General features: G+C 37.1%; 1 protein-coding gene and 1 long non-coding RNA gene across 3 annotated transcripts in view; one reads left to right on the forward strand and one right to left on the reverse strand.

Annotated features, from left to right (window-relative positions):
• The window catches only part of LOC141436862 (uncharacterized), a 281,086-nt gene that overhangs the window by 44,443 nt on the left and 214,944 nt on the right, over positions 1–21,699 (forward strand). The window lies entirely within an intron of this gene.
• On the reverse strand, positions 1,466–20,497 carry LOC141436928 (G-protein coupled receptor Mth2-like). Of its 2 annotated transcripts, none has more exons than XM_074100059.1 (8): positions 20,089–20,497; positions 14,617–14,800; positions 13,196–13,387; positions 11,977–12,055; positions 8,330–8,517; positions 6,912–7,080; positions 5,437–5,619; positions 1,466–3,548 (listed from the first exon to the last, which is right to left on the reverse strand). In XM_074100059.1, exons 1-8 carry the CDS (start codon positions 20,485–20,487, stop codon positions 3,410–3,412), a joined length of 1,533 nt encoding a protein of 510 aa, XP_073956160.1. In that variant the 5' UTR covers positions 20,488–20,497; the 3' UTR covers positions 1,466–3,409. The 2 variants fall into 2 exon arrangements, with proteins under 2 accessions (XP_073956160.1, XP_073956162.1); XM_074100061.1 differs by lacking the exon at positions 20,089–20,497 and adding an exon at positions 18,544–19,144.

Raw genomic sequence — 21,699 nt, forward strand, 5'->3', positions numbered from 1 at the left:
TATTAATTTATTGGCGTTACTTTCCAGAGGTCCATATCAATCAACTAAAATAATTACTTACTTTGCTCACCGGCGACCTTATTATAGCTACGTTTACGCAAGAAATGTGGAAATCAGACGGGCTACTACGAAACTCGCAAATTGAAGTTCGTATCGCACCGTTCCTTTCACTCGCGCATTAAATGACATAAGCATCAGCGGGACGGCAACATACAAAGTTCGAGTTTTGCACTTCTTGGTATAGGGCCTGCAGTGCCACTACCATGAGTTAACAGTGACCGTACATAGCGCCGGCGTAAATTATTTGTAAGGAGAGTTGTACAGCGCCTCTACAAATAATTTACGCCGTCGCTATCGAAAACGGTCATTGTAAACTCATGTTAGTGGTACAGGGCTACGACTAAACTCGAAACTCGAAGTTCGTTTCGTGCAGTCTCTCTGACACTATTATTTATATTATTATGACACTTATTTTATTTAATACGAGAACGACAGGAATCGCACGACACGAACTTCGAGTTTCGAGTTTCGTAATAGCCCTGCTGGCTGAGTTCGAACCGCGTGGGTGACACTCTTTACCGGCCCGGATAATACCGACATGGAAATATCGACTCTGTTTTTCATGTATACGCCCATAGAAGATCATGTCAAGCACACACAAATCACACAAACTACAACAGATTGGAGGTAGAGGAACTGCATGAACACACATTTCTTGCATAAACGTTTGAAAATAAACATCTATTCGCAGTCCAATGCGACCGATCTGCGGCCAGAGTCTCCCACTTGGATGGAACAATGTTGGCCCTCTTCATAATGGCGTTTTAGCACGTCCTTGTAATAATTGTGATATAATCTTGCTGTTACGCTGATACTAATATTATTTATGTACTTATACGAACGAAGTTCGAATTTTGCACTTCGTAGGTAGTATGAGGGGCTACTACGAACCTCGAAGTTCGTATCGCACCGTCTCTTTCACTCGCGCATTAAATTACATAAGCGTCAGCGGGCCGGCAACATAATAAAATTATGAAGTTCGAGTTTTGCTCTTCGTATGTATGTACGTAAATACTTTACTTTTAAAATACCTAATACAAAAAGAAAACAACAAAACAAAAAGAGTACAAAGGAGAACTTATCCCTAAAAGGGATATTTTCAAGCTAACCTAAACTGGAAAGGAAAACTCAAAGAGGCGAACAGTAATTTGTGCACAGTGAAAAGAAAGTAAGAAAGTAATGTCACATGTGCGGGTGTCGTTAGTCCTATCAAATATTTTGTAAATAAGTAAGTATACGAGTAGTAAGTAAGTACAAGAAGGCCCGGTTTATATTTTCAAGAAATATCGTGTATTACATTGCGAGGCCGTAAAGTCAACGAGATAGTGGCACTATTTTTCTTGCAAGTCTAAACTGAGCTTAATACCTACTTCTACATTATGTAAGGAAAAATAAAACTACATAATTATTTTTTATTAAATTGTCAAACTTTTGGGAATTTATTATGTTATGACAGAAATAAATACACTAATTACCTATAGGTTTATATAACTTACAAATAAACTAAGTAGGTACACTTAGGTACATTCTAATCTAACCTCATCTATAAATTTGAAATAAGGACTTCAGTAGGTAATAAAACGTAAATTCTTAATGAATAAGTTTAGTGTGTACATCCCTACTTTCGATTTTAAATTATAAAGAATATTGTTACACTAGTATATTTCATGTTGCTCCACGACAAACATTGTTTTCCTTAAGTAGTCGCTTGTATTGATCGTGGTTAAACTTATCATTAATTATTATCGACCGATTTTTTTCTACATATTTTCCTTCATATTTATTGTTAACGGCAAATATTTATTGTGGCCTCCATCCATACTTCTAGCCAAATTTGGCCGTTAACGGTTTGAATTGATTTCGACAATCAATCAGCCGGGTTTGGATATTCTAGGTCTTAGGTAGTTTATTGGGTATGTACCTGATATACTCGTATACCAAATTGTTCTATAAAATTATTTTGAACTTTTTAAAATTACGTAGTTGATATTACAAATATTATTTGGCGACCAGGTGACCTGACTACGAAGCTTGAGGTCCCTGGTTCGATTCCCGTGTCGGGGCAGATATTTGTATGAAAAATACGAATGTTTGTTCTCGGGTCTTGGGTGTTTAATATGTATTTAAGTATGTATCTATATATATACGAGTAATTATATTTATCCGTTGCTTAGTACCCATAACACAAGCTTTACTAAGCTAACTTTGGGACTAGGTCAATTGGTGTGGATTGTCCCGTGATATTTATTTATTTTATTTATTTATTTATTAGGTAGGTAGGTACTTCAAGGGGTGAACTGCCAAATTTCTTATTTGGCAAATGCTTAATTTCCCAACTATCAAATTTCTCCGATACCACAAATTTTTTCAGTGTATTTTCTTATGATTTTATAGAGCACGTAGGCACAGAATATATAATAGTACGTTAGGTTAGGTTTGTTTTATGAAAGTTCTGAAAATAATACGGTTTCAGAGAAAATCATGATTTGGGAAATAAAACATTTGGGAAAAAAATATTGTTCGAAACGGCAGAGAAGAGAACCACTTCAAGGATAGCATTAAAAACTTTACGTAGGCACCGTAGGTACTTTGGTAGTTCCTTTGATTTAAATTCCACGAAAAATTTTAATTAATTAATTATACTTACCTATCGTTATAATGGCACACTTTATTAAATAAGACAGATACTTAAACATTTATGAATAAACTCAACTCTTAATCTACATTTAATTTAAGGATCTGGTAATCAAATGAAACTGAAGTTCATATTTTATGACTTAAAACCAATTCAATAGTGTTTTTGGTTGGTCGTGGAATATTATACCTAGGTAGTCTAATTACGATGTCGCTAATAATTCGATATAAAATTAAGTTAGTTACGTAATAAATAGTTAGTTAAAATAAATTCATGTATATAATCCTATGTACTCCGCTATTTGAAGATTGTTAACAATTAAAGTAGGTCTGTATATAGGCAGATTATTGTCATTCCAGAAAACTTATGAATTTAATAAATTTTTAGTTTAAACTAACTTAAAATTAAACGATGCGATCGAATCTTATAGTATTATTTATGTCATTACAAGTATATCATTTTACTGTGTGTTTGGACTTTCGTATATCAGATGTCGTGAAATATATTGCAATTAAAAATTTAATTTAATTTGATTTAACTCTTAGTAATACTGTAGTAACTGCTGTCAATATAGTTCCTAAAAATAATAATATTCTATGAACACATAAAATTTAATTCCAAGTCGATATATTGTATTACTTAGAACTTAAGGTGTTGTACTTGTAAACACGTAGATACAATTGCCTTTTAAATGAGAAATACAGTTTTCCTTGTTCATCGTTTATAATACGTAATTCCAGTAGGGTTCGAGCAGATTGCGGATGTGGTATCCTGGCTGGCGTCTGAATCCGAGGAGCAACTGTTCGAGCGGCTGTTTGAGTATGGAGACCATTTCGGGTGGCTGCAGCGGAGCCTTTAAAAAAAAAGTTGACAGTGATTTTGGCGGCATTTTCATTTGAAAGAAAGAAAGAAAAGAATTTGCAGGTGGTAGGACCTTGTGCAAGGTAAGCCCGGATTGCTACCACCATCTTGCTCGCTAATCCTGCTGTGAAGCAGCAGCGCTTGCACTGTTGTGTTTCGGTGTGGAGAGAAAGACAGCCGGTGAAATTACTGCCACTTGATGTACCCCTGGTGTTGCAGATGTTTATGGGCGGTGGTGATCTCTTACCATCAGGAGACCCACTTGCTCGTTTGCCATCCAGTCGAATAAAAAATAAAGAAAGAATAAAAATGTTTATTCGGCAATATACCTACATTAACTTGTAGGTTACATACATCAGGTACCTACACAACTTAAAGTTTAAGTAAACTTATGGCTGGCGGCTCAGCAGTGCTGAGGTACGGAACCACAGCACTGATTTTCAGCTGCAGCCAAATAAAGGAAAACAATTGGGCTACCTATTCGTTCGTTATCGATAATTTCAAGATACAATTAAAAGAAAAATCACATTATTTATACCTATTGTCTTTAAATACCTACTCATAGTAGGGACTTGCTATTACCGTACCGAAATTACGTTTTGGCTGTCATACATAGGTAAAATAACATAAATTATGTTTTTTATTTGTTCAATTATTTGACCTTTACTGGCCTGCGGCTTCGCAGGGACTAAGGGACAAAACTAAGGGACCACATAAATCCCTGTATTATTATTTATTTATTTTTGTATTTTTTTCTTTAATTGATTTAAGACAGTTTCGAAGCGACTTCAGACTACAAATCTACATACATTAGAAACTTATTACAGAAAGAACGAGGCAATCGAAGTGTAACAGCTTCCGAAATGGCTTACTTACAGGAAGATGATTTTAGAAATAAAATTGTGTGTATATTTTCCTGCTTAAGTTCTTACATTGGGAATACTACTTAAGGAAAACAATAAGGAAATTAGTTCAAATTTTATAATTAAAATACTGACTGCGTAATCCCATTCAGCCACATTGTTGTTTCAGTTAATATTTTTTTATTCTTTTCATAGTTAATTATTAGGTACCTAAAAGGCGTTGAGATTGAAGATCCCTGAGACTAGAAGAGAAAAGACAATCAATAATTATTAAATGTCTCTTTTTTCCCTTGGAAAACTGCCCAGAGTGAGAATATTTCCGTCATCCATGCTCCATTGCTCGGGATGTCAATTATGGACAAGTCACTGAGAACTCACTGACAAGTCACTGAGACTGTGTTTTTTTTTTACTGATTTCAAGAAAAGAAAGAAGTTGTATAATTACCCGACTATCCGAAGGAGGATTATTGAATGATTGTTACCACAGAACTACGTCATTGGACTTGATTTAGATTAGAAACAAAACCTTCCTACTTTCCTTTGTTTCCTTCGTTCCAGTTCATTCTCATAAAATTTTACCAAAATAGATTCAACAATTTCAATCTGATTTACAATTGACATCGATTCACGTTTACTTAAAACGAGGATATAATATTTTGCTACCAGCAAAGTTTGTGATTCAAACAACAATATAAACTCTACATTGAGTAGGTAGGTAGGTACTAATAGCCCTTGAACTGTTTTTTGTCATATAATCAGGACACTGTCTTTCCTTTTTTATCAACAGGTAGGTTTTTTTAAAACCGAATATGTATAAACTCTGGAAGAAGCTCACAGAGCGTTGTCCTCCTTTATATTTATGTCGTTGCAACAGATTGCTTTTGAATTCAACCATCGGACCTACAGCTGAGAACTCGGTTTCTACAAATAGGTACCTACTAGGTATATTAGTCTGGACAAGTAACACTCTGTAACTCTGTTTCTCTCATTCTAACCGACGGTTGCAACAAACTGTACCTCTTGCGAAGCTTGTTGTAGATCTTCTTCTTGCAGATGAAGATAAGGAAGATGGAGACTCCGATGAGCAGGTTGTAGGCGTCAGTGAGGTACCACACGGAGAACTGAGGCGCTAGGAAGCTGACCACTTCCAGCACCCAACTGACTCCCATGATCACGGAAAGCTTTAGGTACAGCATAAATCTGCGGACATCTCCATGTTTAATCATCTAGGTAAATTTAAATATCAATACCCTAAAAAAAAGATGCATATAAATAAGCGTAAAAAATATGCCGCGAGGGAAATTACATAAGCACATTACCGTAAGCGTAGGATGTCTTGTATTGTATTTATTATTGCAAACATGTAATTTGTTGTTATAATTTTTACTATCTAATAACAATTTTTCAATCTTCACACCAATAGGAGGAGTCTGACAAGTTTTACTCGATTTTTTCTACATTTTTTTACATGCCTTTAACACCTTTATTTCAACGAAAATTGTCTTAGGCAGAACCTACTGAAATAAAAGTGTGTTTTATCAAAAACACAGGACAGAATCCGGAAGTTCCTTTAAATATGCGTGGGCAGGACGAGGCTAAACCGGGAATCGAACCCACCAAGAAGTAAAAAAATACAATCGTCGTAGGTACCTTACATATTAATTATCCTGAAATTATTAATGTTAAATTACCTGGCCTTCTCTTTATTTAAGTTGCTATGTTATCAGCAAAAAAGTAATCGTTATGATTGAATATTATTTTCGGTACCGTAAAAGTACGTACAGATTTTTTTTTCCATATTTGGTGGGTTCGATTCCCGGTTTAATTGGGGTGTTTTTCAAAACCTTCAATTCAGTTGATTTTGTTTTTCAAATCGAAATGAACTCTTCTCTAAGTAAAAAATTCTCTATCTCAAATATTTAAGATACTTTCCTTCCATGCGGCATAGCCGTGGGACATCTGTATAGTTCATTAAAACCGCGCGTTTGTCTATAAACTTGTTTCTGTGATGCAGTAAGTGAAATATACTGTATCCACTTGACAGTCCGACGATACCATGGTATCCAAATCCAATATGCTTCAAACCGTCCGTGAATATACTTTAGTGTCGTAAAGTTTAACCTTGTTTTTGTGCACCAATCTTATATTAAGCTATTACTATATAAACAGTATTTGAATGAGTAAACATTAATGAATGTCACAGTATTTTTTCTTTATTCAAAAACTTGTAAGTAGTTAGAAAATTGTGGATGCGTGGCTCGTTACGTCCGTCGATAAAAAACCCGGACGGTTTAAGGCATATTGGTCGCGGTCTCCTGACTGTCAAGTGGGTATAGAAGGTACAGGTGGTCTGTTTTTCGTGTACACGCCCATAGAAGCTCCTGTCAGTTTCTACAGGCGGGCGTGTACACAAAAAACAGAGACGGTATTTCCATGTCGGTGTTATCCGGGCCGGGAAAGAGTGTCACCCGGTACAGGTGAAATATACTGACCTGTGTCGATGTGTGCGATGAGCAGAAGGGTTCCCAGTTGCTGGCGAGTCCAGCACAGCTGTGCCGCGGCTCAGCCGCCAGATGTTGAACGCAGTCATTAAAAAGAACATCCAGTTTATGACGATGACGGTCAACATTGGTACGTACAGGTATACAAATTTTCCTCCACCTGTGCATGGTAAAAATGAAGATTAGCTAAAATATGTAGCATTGCGGTGTCGGCAGAACTTATGATAAGAGGTGTATCGCTCATTTCGGTCTATATACGAGTACGTCCCACTGCTGGACACAGTCCTCCTCTCGTAATAAAAGGGGGCGGAGTTCCCACGTGGGCCCAGTGCGGAATGAAACTTTACACATGCCATTGAATTTAGTAGCAAGTATGTGCAGGGGGTGTGTGTTGTACGGAGATATTACTTAGGCATAGTTAGCTTTATAACCTTCGGCTGTCCAGGTACCTATGCCTACCTACCTACTACGCATCTGCTGGTCGTGCAATACAAAAATGTATTTAATTCTGGATTCAATTATAGGCTCGATGGTAAATCCATAAAGTAAAACAAACATCCGCAAACAGGCCACAAAGTTATTTAAATAAAAACAGCACAAAATTACAGGAGGTAGAAAATAGCCTGAATGGCTTCGAAATAAGTATGGTATGGTCGTGCCTTTGTTTTAGTTGACTTTTAATAGTTTAATAATATTAGAACGTTTAATGATTAGAACAGTAAGCATTAGGGTACATAACTTTAGGTTTATTAATCATTAGGAAAAATCATTATTAGTTTTAGTATATGCATTTCATTTTTGTTTTTATGTACTTACCTTATTTTGTACTCTTGTTTTTGTTTTGTTGTCATTTTTCACAGTTTTGTGAACTGAATTTTAATTTCATATTTAATTTTATTGTATTTTGACATTTTAATTATTTGATTGTTCGTTTGGTTCCTATTGCATAAATTTGACTTAGATTTAAGAATATTCTTGTTTTGCTTTTAATTATTATTATTGAATTGAATTCTAATTTGACATTTTAAATTTATTTATTTTTTATTCTCGCTGACTATTTATTATACTTAATAAGATTTATTTATTTTTGTATACATTTGACGATCCTTTTGTGAATTTCTTGTAATTAACTGACATGTGCTTATAATGTATTTTTTCAAAAGGTAATAAATAAATCTAATCTAATCTAATCTATATAAGAGCATTTAATGTTTAGTACATAGCTTTAGGTCTAGTAATCAATTCGGACATACAAGTTTAGCTGTAATGACATTAGGGTTAGTGAAAATTATGTCTAACGTCGGTAGGTATGCCAGTTTCAATCAATCAACTGAGCCATTTGTAAAATTTGAAGTACTTAGTACCTATTTAAAAAAAAGACGAAAAAAAAGTGGCGAAGTTAGAACTACCTTCAATGAAGCATCCAGAGTTTATCATCTTGGGCTGAATAAACCAGGGGATGTGCCGCAGGTCGACAGAGTCTATTTCCACCATGAACAGTGTCATGGCAGCCGGCAGTCCCCAGGAATAGACGCAGTACACGCCGTATTTGAAGCCCTCGCCTCTTCGGTGAATGGGTCGGGCTTTGGCGTACCCTCTAGACAAAAAGAATCACGGTTGTAAATAACGTAATACATGTCCGACTTTAAAAATGAAACTATGATGAGACACTCATATAATATCATTTAATGAAATAAAACCAGATAACTCACGTCTTAAATCGAGGTTAGCAGCGAGACGCGTTGCTCCGGGAGGAAGGGCAACGAATTAGCCCAAAACATGTTGAGCTAAACTCGATTTAAGACGTGAGTCATCCGGTTCGATTTAATTAAAGTATGTCCGAGTGCTGGTCACTGCCCCAATTGTTGTCTAATTCATTTTGTCATTAGTAAATGGTGACAACAGGATGTCATCTAGTATTGGATATTGCCACGATATTACCATGTCAAATACTGGTGGTAGGTACACAGTGTGTTACATTTAGATCGGTCAGCATGGGAAAGTCTAAAACTATAAGACATCGTAGATCCGTTCTTAGGAACCAATGTCATCGATTTAAGTACCAAAAAAAACTTCATTCATACAAAAAAACTTGTACCTACTCAGCTCGGGAATCGAGCCCGGAAGTTTTGAAAAATAAAACTTACATTATTAAAGAATACGAAATACAATGCATTTTATTCATTATAGACATCGTGCTTCATAGTAACATTTATTGCTTACTAGCTTATGCCCGCGACTTCGTCGGCGCGGACTTAGGTTATCGCGCGGTGGCGCCCTCTACCGGAATAAAAAGTATCCTATGTTGATCCTTGGCGCTTAAGCTATCTCTATACAAAATTTCATCAAAATTGGTTCAGTGGTTTCGACGTGAAAGCTTAACAGACAGACAGACAGACAGACAGACAGACAGACAGACAGACAGACAGACAGACAGAGTTACTTTCGCATTTATAATATTAGTAGGGAAGTAGGGAAGTAGGGATGACCTACACTACCGGTATCCAAATAGAAATAATGTAAGTTCTATTTTTAAAACTTCCAGGCTCGATTCCCGAACAGAGTAAAGGTTTTAAACTGCTGCGGATAGACATGGCATTGAACCCACTATCTGCAGATGGATGGAAAGAATGCTCAACAGCAGACTGATAACTTCAACCTTGCTAGGAAAAGAATTATCAGCCACAGCCACAAAAGGATGCCCTCAAGGAGGGGTTTTATCGCCCACGCTATGGAGCTTGGTGATAAACTCGCTACTAGAGGATCTCAACACAGGCCCAGTACAAACAGTGGGTTATGCAGATGACCTAGTAATACTTGTCAATGGGAAATTCCCAAACACAGTATCGGGAATCATGAACGTAGCTCTAAACAAAGTAGAGAGGTGGTGCAAAGAATATCACCTCTCCATAAATCCGAGCAAAACGGTGGTAATACCATTTACCAGAAAAAGGGACCTAAAAAGCATACAGACTTTAAGAATGTATGACAGGGAACTAAGACTTTCCAATGAGGTAAAATATCTTGGAATAATCCTTGATAAAGGACTTAACTGGAAAAAAACAGGTGGAATACACAGTGACCAAAGCGACGAGAGTTTTTGGCATGTGTAGATCCGCATATGGAAAAACATGGGGACTGAACCCAAAAGTACTGAGATGGATCTACACCATAATGGTGAGACCCATCATACTGTATGGGTGCCTCGCCTGGTGGCCTAGGGCACAACTAAGCACATGTAGGAATCTACTGGCTAAAATCCAGAGAATGGCCTGCATGGCTATCACAGGGCGTTCAAAACAACGCCGACAGCAGCAATGGAAGTCTTACTGGACTTACCACCACTGCATATTGCTATAGAATCCGAAGCGCGGAAGTCGTTGCACAGAATGAAAATGTACGGCCTGTGGAACGATTCCGCTCCAAGGACAAAGCACACTAAAATGGAACAAAACGAATACCTTGATAGTATAATGGCGATGGGTTGCGACAAAATGCAACCAAAGTACATATTCCGAAGGAACTTCAAGGTTCATGTTCCCACAAGGGCTGAATGGGCAGAAGGACTGACACTGCCGGAAGGCAGTGAAAATTCATGGTACACGGATGGATCTAAAATGAAATCCGGTACAGGAGCCGGCATTCATGCCAAGGACTTTAACAGTAGCGTAAGCATGGGAAATTATGCAACTGTCTTTCAAGCAGAGACGTATGCAATTATCGCCTGTGCACAGGAGAATATAGATAGGAAGGTAAGGGAAAAAACCATCTATATACTCAGTGACAGTCAAGCAGCCCTAAAGGCGCTCACATCGCCAAAGGTTGACTCAAGACTGATCTATAATGGAGTACAAGCACTAAACAAGCTTGGCAGACGCAATAAAGTGAGACTGGTTTGGATCCCAGGACACAAAGGCTTCATCGGAAATGAAAAAGCAGATGAGCTAGCAAGGGAAGGGTCAATGAACAAAAACATAGGGCCCGAGCCGTATGTGGGACTCTCACAGGGAACCATGAAGAATGCCATAAACGACCACACCAAACTTAAACACCAACAAGAGTGGAAAACACTGGAAGGTCTAAAGCATTCAAAACGATTCATCGAAAATGTCAGCACAAGCTGGACTAAAAAACTCTGGACACTCAGTAGGAAACAACTCCGACATATCGTCGGGGCATTCACAGGTCACTTCAATACTAAACACATACTAGTAAAGATGGGACTACAGGACAATGAAGTCTGTAGAATATGTGGCGAGGAAGACGAAACAATGGAACACATTATGTGTGAATGTGACGCCCTCGCCAGATCAAGAATGAGACTCTTTGGCGACGGATACCCCGCACCAGGAGACTTTAAGGCACTACCGCTACGTCAAATCATCCAATTTATGGACGAGGTGATAAAGGCAATAGAGTAAGTGCGAAGGAGGGGTAATTACACAAAAGATCCCTACGGGTCGAAGTGTATCCGCAAGGACCCCTAACGATAAGATAAGATAAGATAAAGGTTTTAAATGTATGAATGCAGTTTTTCTTGTTAGGTACTAAAATCGATGACCGAGTCTTATAGTTTCAGACTTTCCCATACTGACCGATCTAAATTTTACATCCTGTATTTACAACAAGGCGATTTCCCAGTAAATGTACAGTCAGCAGCAGAAGTATATGCTCATTTTTACCGTCCTTAAAATTATCCACACACGACTCTACTTCTGAAGTAATAAGAGGGTGTTTCGGTCATTTTGAGCACCGCAACTGCTTATCTACTTATCGTCGCCCAATCGTAATAATCCAACCAGATCATGAAATTCCTAAGCATATCTTGAAATGCCGCCATATGGTTCAAAACTCATTGTTACATGATCTATCTTAACATTTAACGATACTGACGGAGGAAAAAGAAATCATCTCCGTCGAAACAGATGCTAGGTAAGTAGTTATTACGTGCAAGTTAAGTTAATTTAAAATCTCAATAAACTAAAGTTTTTCTATCTTCTTTTTGAGTAAGTACAATAAATATTCTTACACCTGAAATTCTAGAACGAAATCTTACCTAAAAGTCCACCATATATCGAATGACATAACATTCATCCAACAGAAACTGGCTAAAAAGAAGTAGTAGATCGTAATTGCTGCAAAAAAAGAAAAAAAAGTTACCTATCTATACTTTTGATGTTTAATTTGGAATCTGTGGAGCATTCACCCTCTCGGGTACTACCAATACAATAGGCTAGACGACAAAAATAAAAACTGTTTATTCCGTCAGTTGGATAATTAAAAAATATTGTACACGTATTTTTTCTTTTGTTTGACAAACAAAAAATGACAAGGATACAGTGCTTAGAAGTTTAGAGTGAAGTCACTATATGGTATGATTTTTACCTAACAGTGACGTCACAAGCCCTCACTTCGGAAGCTTGATGATCTATACCTTTGTCGATTTTTAATAATTTGATAAACCAAAAGATACGTGTCCCATATTTTTCCATAATCCAACTGTCGGACTAAATAGAATGATATATTTTTAATCCAGTCGTCATCCCTATTACAATGAATCTATATTTTACACCACAATAATAGTAAGCAATACAAAAACAGGTAAACACAGAGAAAAAAATATTTCACTGAATTTCCACCAGGTTCGATTCCCAATTACGTGTAATAGTTAAAAAAATGCCACTTTTATTACACTTTTAAAAATTTAAAATAGTCTCCTTGGTTACTAAAACAGATTTCACTATCTCTTAAAGTTTCTGACGTCTCAGTACTAATCCGATTTGGATTGACAAGGAATTGACCACGGATTGACGCGGAATCAGCAATAGCCTATAGAAAAAAAGCCGTCGTGTTTATGCTGGATCTAGCCGACATAAATTGTTTTTTTATGATTTAGTGCATAAAGTGAAATCTTCGTCTAAGAACAACGCAATCATAGGTGTAAACTGTAAACAGCCACAAACAAAGAAGTTTCTACATATTATTAAAAATAATTTTTAATACTAAACTTTATAATTATACCAGTAATGCGTAAATAATAAAAGGTACATAGTAAGTGAACTCTCTTGTTGTAAAATCCACTATAAGTATGTCTACGCAATAAAAGCAAAAAAGACGTCGACGCGTCGGTAGGCGCCAGCCGAGCCGATCCGAGCCAAACCTTGCCTTTTTAGCTCTTATTGCGTGGACATAAAGGTTTTTCCTAGCGGTTTTTGAGGACTCCCCGTCGATAGATGTAGGGAAACCAAACCCTAAGTTACATCAGTATCTCTTACTCAATCCGAAGCAAACGCCATCCGTGTTCTCCTCTGCTATAGTGACCAGTTGGAGTGTGGCCAGCATGAGGAAGCCCCCAAACAAACTGGCCACGTAAGACATGAGGATCAGGCCGCAAAGGTTCCTTAGCTCAGGCAGCAGGGCGTACACTATCAGGACTATCACCAGGAACACGCAGGAGATGAGTAGAGCTGGCGACAAAATAGTATAACTAAAGTAAAGACCGACTTATGACTCTCCAATGAGAATAGGACATTAATTATTTCAGTTTAATGTGTCTTCTGCTCCGGGCATGTACCTACCGTCAAATTAAAAAGTTCTATGTTACTGTTCCACTTGAAATAAAACAAAGTGTTAGTGCAAGAGCCTGCCTAAAATCACTTGTTTCTTTTACGCGTCATACCATACCCAATTAATAAGTTTTGTTTAAAAGGAAAAATTGTGTATAGGTACCTAGGTAAAATTTAAAATTAACAATTCTGGTTGCATGGGTACCTATTTGTATTATTTTTCTTGAGACTGTCTTAAAAATGTTGCTACTTATTGCTTATATTTTTAACAGAACTAGACAATTGAAAGTTGAATTTTCGTGGAGAGGGTTTCGTACGATGAAATATTTTAGCGATTGTTTTGTTTTTTTCTTCTTAGTTTTAATATAATTATTTATTCTTTTTTTTGAAATCTACACTTAAATATAGAACTAAATATCTCCCGTACATTTTTAAGTCCAGCAGTTTCTGAGATACCTACATACGGGGAGGAATGGTAAATTTTCGTCTATTTTCTTACATAACTTAAAAACGAAGTACCTAAGTATCTTATAATTCCGTCGCTGTACAACGCGGGAACGCGGCGAGTGTATTGGGCACCTTTGCACCTGGTATGGCGCGGGTCGGGTATTTGACTGATTGTGGTACACTGACATTTATCTGACTTTTCTGTTATTTATTTAAATTTGTGTAACTTGTACTTCTATACGTCCTTGTACGTCTATTATACAATACTAGCTTTTGCCCGCGGCTTTGCCTGCGCGGAGTTCAGTTATCGCGCGCTGTTCCCTCGGGAACTGTGCATTTTTCCAGGGTATAAAGTAGCCTATGTCATTTTCTGGCCCATAAACTATCTCTATGTCAAAAATCACGTCGATCCGTCGCTCTGTTTCGACGTGAAAGACGGACAAACATACACACAAACATACAAACACACACACTTTCGCATTTATAATATTAGTATATGGTTGGATTTGAAATGCTTATAAAAAGTAATTTATTGAATCAGGCGTTACTTTGCGGAGGTCCATATCAATGAACTAAAAGAATTTCCTTGCTCACCCGCGACCTTAAGGTTCGCTTATAAAAAGCCCTTTCGTTTGATAGGTATGCCACAAGATATAGTTTGCAAAACAATAATAAAATCTCACCGCTGGCAACGAATCCGATATCTGTTTCATACATCTCCGGCGTCTCGAGGATGACAAAGTATTTGACAGTATGGTTTTCATACATGCCGCTCTTTGGCAGCACGTAGTCGATGCACATTTTACTACTGTTGATGTGCGTCCATCGCTCGTAAGAGTTGGGTTGTTCCTGCTCGAGGGAACCATCCTGGCGAAGAAAAGAAAAAATCATAGTTTTCAGTGCAAGAACGCACTATGCCAGGGTTACTCAAAGAGGGGTACGTGAACCCCTAGGGGTTCGCGACAAGGTTTACGTGACTCCAAAACCACCAGGCTGCAAGACTAGCAACTGCTAGACTAGAGATCCCTTTAAGGGATAAGTTCGCCTTTGTACATCTTATAATCCTGTGTTATGTTATTTTCTTTGTTTTATGCACAATAAAGAGTTTTACAATACAATACAATACTAGCAAGATGATTAAGATTGGTTTTTGGAGACTTTTTGTATTTGTTATTTTTAGTTTCTCCAACAGTCAATTTTATTACTTTCTTTGGGGGGGGGGGTTCGCTATCGTCTAGAAACTTTAACAGGGGTACGTGGAGCCATAAGTTTGAGAAACCCTGCACTATGCGGTTAGCCGCGCGGTTTTAGCACCATATCTCTTTAAATATCGCTTGAAAAAGAGACAGCGCGCTAAAACCGCACAGTTAGCCGCATAGTGTATACAGCCTTAAAGTTCTTAAGTCACACATTTTTAGGGTTCCGTTGTCAACTAGGAACGGAACCCTTATAGTTTCGCCATGTCTGTCTGTCCGTCCGCGACTAAGCTCACTGGCATAGAATCCAAAACGCAGGCCGCATTACCTCTTTGTACAGCTATCCCTATTCTTTGCGCGAGATAACCGCCTGCTTTAGAGTCCCCCGAGGCCAGAACTAACCTCCTAGACATATTTTCAATATTCACTCTTTAACTTTTGATCACCGATTCAAAATTATCTGGTACAGTCAAGTACAAAAAAATATGTCAAAAAATAGAACCGACTACAAAAAGCCATGAAAATATTTTTTTGTTATAAATATATATTTTTTTCACGTTTTTAAGTGTAAATAATGCAATAGTTAAATGTCAACTACTCGTCACCTTTTACAAAAGATTACTTTTTCCGATGCAGAGACTTTCATTCTTGAGGAGTCCTGGTGCTGCACCAGCCATTCTATTTCACCATATGAATTATGAGGAGCATAAATTGCTTAGCAACTGTGTTAAAGTAATTGAAATTCAACCCGTGAAATACTTTTTATTGAGTAGTAACTCCGATGGTCAACTGTGGTCTTCATCATCAGTTCCACTTCACCAAATGATGATTTTCAAAAGCAAATGCACGAGTTACTACTAAGGGGCTGTTTCACCATCCATTGATTAGTGTTAACTGGTGGTTAGGTGTGATGCCGTCTCTCTTTGTTTTGTTCGAATAGACGGAGACGGCATCACATATCAAAATGACCATAGGTGTCCCTACAACATTTGAAGAGCTCCCTCGATTTCCTTAGGATCCAATCATCAGATCCTGATTTGGTGCTTATGGGACCTAATCGAAAGCATTCCTAGACGAACGAAAACAAATTTTCAAATCGGTTCATAAATGGCAGAGTTCTGAGGTAACAAACATTTAAAAAGTACAACCAAATTGATAACCTCCTTTTTTGAAGTCGGTTAAAAACAACAACTGCAATGGACTCCTATTTATTTTTGTTACAATTAATTACTACGAAACAAAGAATAGTTTATAAGTTGTATAGCTATGACTAATTATATTTGCGTTAGCGGTGAACTAATAAGAGGAGGTACACGATTACTCAGAATTGTTTACTTTAGTTGTTTTAATCGATGATTCATTTCATCAAGCTTAATGGTACGCTCAGCTTATTTCAGAGAAATCAACTTAAAAGCCCTAAATGTACTCGTACAGTATTGGACAAGGTCAAAATCAACCAGAACACTAAACTATTTATAATAAGTATGTATTAATTACTTTAAGCCCTCTTGAGACAAATTTGATTAAATTACTCAATGAAATGGTTCAATTTACGATTAAATAAATAAATAAAATAAATATCATAGGACACTTGGACATCAATCGACCTAAACTAAGCAAAGTTTGTACGGTCAAGCAGTTTAATTCATTGTCCACCATGGAACCCTTTCACAGTAAACGTCATAGTGACACCGCTTAATTAACAAGGAAAGTCGTAATGGCCCATGAATTAAATTCCTTGACTGTACTATGGACACTAGGCAACGAATAAACATACCTATATAGATAAATACATACTTAAATACATAATTAAACATCCAAGACCCGAGAGTAAACATTCTTATTATTCATATAATTATCTGCCCCAGTCGGGATTAGAACCCGGGATCTCAATCTTCGTAGTCAGTTTCTCTAACCACTTGGCCATCCGGTCGTCGATTATAATTATAAGTTATTTTCCAAAAAATCGAAACGCCCCTGACCTGACTTAATTTATAATTATGAAAATCTTTTTCACAGGCAAGTGCGTTAGTTAACGTCGGACCGTTGTAAACTTATAATCGTGTGTCGAACCGTTTAAATATAATAATTTTATCACTTATTAATCTCTTATTAGGTACTCATTTGTAATACGACGAAAAAACTAAAAAAGATAAGCTGTATGGGTAAGGCCGCGAATTTTGACCAATGTGACATAGAAATAACATAAAAAAAATACGTGACGTTACCATAAAACGTAACGCAAATTTTTATAAAGCCTAGATCAAACTGGTAAAAATTCCCATTAGATAACGTATGTATGAAAAAAAAATACATCTCATATAATAAAGTGAAGTTTTTATTTTTACTAGAACTTTCTGACGATACTGATCTTAAATCTGTCCTATATGAGATCTATAGAGCTAAACATGAGAATGTGGAAGTAGAAGTACCCTCTAGTTGACGAACATCTTTCCAAAAGTGTATCTTTACATGCCTCTCTAACACTGACAATAAGGTGCACATTTATAAGCATAACGAATTTGGATGTGGTTTTTTTTTATTCGACTGGATGGCAAACGATCAAATGAGTAAGAGATCACCACCGCCCATAAAAATCTGCAACACCAGGGGTATTGCAGACGCGTTGCCAACCTAGAGGCCTATGATGGGATACCTCGTGCCAGTAATTTCACCGGCTGTCTTACTCACCACGCCGAAACACAACAGTGCAAGCACTGCTGCTTCACGGCAGGATTAGCGAGGAAGATGGTGGTAGCAATCCGGGTGGACCTTGCACAAGGTCCTACCACCTAGTTGTGAGCATGCTTGTGACTTCGACTGTACTAGCTATTAAATACCTCAAAGAAATGGCCAAAACCCTAAATCACAGGTTTTACCAATTTAGGAAGTAGTATCTTAGTTAAGTGGACAATGTAAAAAGATGTTTTTGGAAATGAATTATTATGATTATTAAGTTTAGGTAACAAATGAACTAAGTAGGTAAGTGAATCTCTCCGTTTGTCTCTCACTTTAAATACGCTATGCATGTAGCAGGACGTGAACACAGAACTCGCCACAATTCTCTTGTGCCGATCCCTGCACCTACAGATTAAAATTTATTTAACTTCAAAATATCCATCTAACTAACTTACTGTGCGTGCAGTCATTGGAAACCTAATAATAAACTGGTGTAAGTTAGAATTTTTCTGTGTGAACTTCCCTTTACACATTTTTTCGTTACGTTATGTACAAAATACGTAGCATTTTGTAAAAATGTAACGTAATCGTAACGAAAGTGTAACGTATTTTATACAAAAAATCGTTTATCATGGTGAATAACGACATTTTGAACATAATAACACATGCCACTTACATGGAAAAGATTACCCTATCGTATGAAAAAACAACCAGTTAAAAATAATCACTACTTACCCTTAAAATCGAACAAGCACTTTCGACGTTTTTTCGAAAAAAAACCTCCGCGTCACTTTTGATGGCTGTTTGTCAACAAACTGATGAGATTTATTTATCTCATCGATGTTGCCCTATTAGAGTATTAGTTGCCAGTGTACAAAAACAAATTTCTACCGAAATTGGCGTTAAAGGTAGCTTAAAAAAGCGTCACCTAAGTATTCGTAACGAAAACGTGGTTTTTTGGCACGTGAAAAGAAATAAACATAAAACATGAAAATTATTTGATTATCATGATTCCGCAATCGGTAGGACTATCGTTATATCATAAAATTTCGTTTAAACAAAATCATGATCATGAGAAGTTAAATAGCATGAAAATAATAAGGTATTAAGTACTCGTGGTCAAAAAAAATTGTCAATTTTCGTTACGTTTTGGACGGTAATATATTTTTATTATTTTTTTTAAAAGGGTTTAAATCAATTATCTCATTTGCGACCTTGAGAGTTTATATCGTGTCATATAATAAAAAAAAAATTAAACCTCTAGGTGTTATCAGTTTTTTTTTTATCAGCCTTCCAAATTTGAAACGTCCAAATTGGTCAAAATTCGCGGCCTTACCCGTATAGTGATCGAATGGCAAAAATGGGAAAAATGGTATTTAGAAATTTCGTCGCCCGCTAAGGTGTATATAGGCAAACATGCGAATGGTTAAAAATCCTGTCAAGAAAATAAACTATTGATAAATAAATATAGTGGGAAAATATGCGAATGGAAAAATCATGTATGGATTAAATACGTCTGGTGTAAATTAAGAATGGGGAAAAACGCGAACGGTAATAAATTCGAGTGGGGAAAATTGCGAATGAAAAGTTTGCTACGCGGAATTAACGAGTTTGGGGAAACGATTTAATTACTCGTCCCATTATCTTACTAAGAGAGTTGTCATGAAGGTTAACTACTATTCCAACCGATGATCACGACCTCATCATCAAAAGTTCAGCTAGGTACCTACTTAGAAGAAATATGGACATACTTGCCTATTGCCCGCGACTCTATCTGCGTAGTATTCGTTTATCTCTATCCCGCGGGAACTATGCAATTTTCCGGGATAAAAACTATCCTATTTATGTCCTTCCCCAGGACTCAAACTATGTTTATGCGGAACGTCATCTAAATCGGTTCAGCGGTTTAGGCGTGACAAAGGTAACAAACAAGCAGACTTGAAAACTTTAGCATTTATAATATTAGTGGAATTAATAAGCAGTATCTTACCTCTTACCAAAAAGCCGTGGTGGCCTAGTGGTTTGACCTATCGCCTCTCAAGCAGAGGATCATGGGTTCAAACCCTGGCTCGCACCTCTGAGTTTTGCGAAATTCATGTACGGAATTACATTTGTAATTTACTACGAGCTACGGTGAAGGATAACATCGTGAGGAAACCCGCACAAACCAGAGAAATAATTCAATGGTGCGTGTGAAGTTCCCAATCCGCACAAGGCCCGCGTGGGAACTACAGCCCAAGCCCTCTCGCGGCTGGGATGGATGGAATTAATGAATCTTACCTCTAACAAGTAGTAGTTCAAAAGCGAAGACAAGTCGTACGCAACACTGAAGTTAAACTCAAGCAATTCCGACTCTACGAGATAGAATACATTCCTCAAACGCTTGCCAGAGTCCGTCAATTTCTCATTATAAATAACAGCTTCGTCAAAATTTAGTGATGAATATATACTCTTATTATTATTACGCAGGCAAACTTTTTGTTCTTCATCGTCCACCTTTATAAAGCCTACATATAAATCATCTGGACAACACTTCATGATACAAATTGTTCCATTGCATTTAGAATTATAATCTTCTGTCGTTTTAATTGTAATATTACTGACTACACTAGCATCGGTACAGTAAGTTTTAAACGTTATTAAAAATATAACAAAACAGAGACGTTGTGTCCCAGCCATGGCTACAGCGGCACGGACTGTACTGTAATAAATTAATAATTGCTTTAACATAATTCCCTATATTATCATCCCGTCCCAATAGTGACGTACCTACGAGTTAACACACACATCTACCACATCCGCATTTAATTTGAATAAAATCCATTTGTGTATTATCGGACACGAATCCATATTTAGTTTAGGTAGGTATATAATACGAGAAATTCTTGGATATTTATTTATTTGTAGCTTTTGTTTTATCTAAGTACGTAATGCGGGAAATAAGCGATTTTCTGGCATAAAACTATCTTTATTCTTCCCATGGTCTCAAACTATCTTCATACCAAATTTTGCCTGAATTAGTCCAGAAGGCGGACGTAGACGGATTGACAGATAAGTACTTTTGCTTTTACAGTATTAGTTATGGAGTACCTAAGGATAAGATAATTTAGGGGATCTCGGATACAGCTCTAACGATTTCGATGAAACTTTCTATGTAGGTGGTTACGGGGGCAAGCAATGAGGGCTATCGTTTTTTGTCTCACTAGATGGCGCACTGTTGCGTGAGGTTTTTATGTATGGCTTTCAAAGTCTGTTACGGGCGTGAAAACAAAGTTTAGATTAAAATCATATTTAATACATCTTTAAACCGTACCATAAAAATATCGAGCATGACACAGTGTTGCATAGTCCCCGTTTTGTTCGGAAACAAGGGAGGACAAAGGTTTCCGAAAGACAAAACTGTCTTAAAACACAGACATTCATTGCCCGGAACGCATATTTGCCATAATTAATTTCAGATATTGTGCTGCAAAATATTCACAAAATTATTCTTATTATAAATAAACCCGCGTAGCTCACCCAAAAACTATGAGATTTGACATTTCAGAGTCCTCACGCTACACTAGCGCCTCTAGTGGCGAATTCATACGCGATAGCCCTCATTGATCCAATTTGTCTTATCTTTTTTTTTATTAGACTGGATGGCAAACAAGCAAGTGGGTCTCCTGACGGTAAGAGATTACCGCCGCCCTTAGATACCTGCAACTCCAGGGGGATTGCAGACGCGTTGCCAACGTAGAGGCCTAAGATAGGATACCTCAAGTGGCAGTGATTTCACCGGCTGTCTTACTCTCCGCGCCGAAACATAACAGTGCTGCTGCTTCACGGCAGGATTTAGTGAGCAAGATGGTGGTAGCAATCAGGGCGGTCCTTGCACAAGGTCCTACCACC

The sequence above is a fragment of the Choristoneura fumiferana genome, chromosome 17, assembly GCF_025370935.1.
Source record: "Choristoneura fumiferana chromosome 17, NRCan_CFum_1, whole genome shotgun sequence".
NCBI lineage: Eukaryota > Metazoa > Arthropoda > Insecta > Lepidoptera > Tortricidae > Choristoneura > Choristoneura fumiferana.